Raw genomic sequence first — 1035 nt, forward strand, 5'->3', positions numbered from 1 at the left:
ACCCCCCCGGAGAAGGCCAACCGGGGCGAGTTGGCCGCCTTCGTGTCCTATGCCATCGCCTTCCCCCATGACTTCCAGGGGCTGCTGGACACATACTGCGTCAGAAGGTGAGAACGGTGGGGATGGCCGTGTCCCTCCTTGCTTGGAGGCCTTGAAACAGGGCTTGGATCCTCCCTGAGGCCCTGTCCCACCACGCAAGGGACACTGACTGTCTCCTGGCCTGTGCCAGGAGTGGCTTGCCCAACTTCTGTGCCGTGGCACTGGCCCTTCACCAGCTGGGCTACCGGGCCATTGGGGTGCGGCTGGACAGCGGGGACCTGGCCCAGCAGTCCAAGGAGATCCGCAAAGTCTTTCGAGCCTGTGGCGCTCGGTGAGTCCCTCACCAAGGCTGGGCTGGTTTCTGGTCACCCGCTTCTCCACTTTGGGCACCCAGCACCTCGCTGTGGTGAGGCTGGAGCCATCGCAGGTCCCCCCCAAACCTGGCGCTCTCACCAGCTTCCAGGTGCCCTGGTTTGAGACCATCTCCATCGCCATCAGCAACAACATCAGCGAGCAGAGCCTGGAGGAGTTCAGCCGGGAGGTGAGGTGGCTGCTGGTGGGGTTGGGGCATCACCTTGGCTTTTGCCAGTGCTGCTGAGGCTTGGGTGGGACAGATGGACAGACAGACACTGGGAACCTTCAGGCAGAGCATCCTCTGACCCGCCCCAGTGGCCCTGGTTGCAGTATAGGCTTTAAAACCAGCGGCAGGGCTGCGCTGTTGATGGCCACTGTCTTCTTTGCTGCACCAGGGGAACGAGATTGACATGATCGGCGTGGGGACGCACCTGGTGACGTGTCCCCTGCAGCCATCACTGGGCTGTGTTTACAAGGTAGTGACAGCAGCAGCTTTGCCCTGCTCAGCCTGGGGTGTTGTGGGGCTCCTTGGCTTCTTCCAGGCTTTGCATTGCTGGGGCGGGGCAGCAGAGGGGACCTGGCTGTGAGGGACGATGCTGCGAGGCCAGTGGCATCAAATCATGGACTGGTTTGGGTTGAAGG

The 1035-nt window shown here is 62.1% G+C and overlaps 1 protein-coding gene across 1 annotated transcript in view; it reads left to right on the forward strand.

The window, feature by feature from the left end:
- NAPRT (nicotinate phosphoribosyltransferase) overlaps positions 1-869 on the forward strand; it is a gene marked incomplete at both ends in the record, with an annotated part of 1869 nt that extends 1000 nt beyond the window's left edge. Inside the window, 4 exons of the mRNA XM_010136036.1 lie at positions 1-107; positions 230-370; positions 496-580; positions 789-869. The exon at positions 1-107 is cut by the window's left edge and continues 1 nt beyond it. Of these exons, the coding sequence (XP_010134338.1) occupies positions 1-107; positions 230-370; positions 496-580; positions 789-869 (414 nt within the window). The remainder of the gene's footprint in view (positions 108-229; positions 371-495; positions 581-788) is intronic.
- Between the last annotated feature and the right edge of the window lie 166 nt (positions 870-1035).

The sequence above is a fragment of the Buceros rhinoceros genome, unplaced genomic scaffold (genome assembly GCF_000710305.1).
Source record: "Buceros rhinoceros silvestris isolate BGI_N320 unplaced genomic scaffold, ASM71030v1 scaffold24485, whole genome shotgun sequence".
NCBI classification, from domain to species: domain Eukaryota; kingdom Metazoa; phylum Chordata; class Aves; order Bucerotiformes; family Bucerotidae; genus Buceros; species Buceros rhinoceros.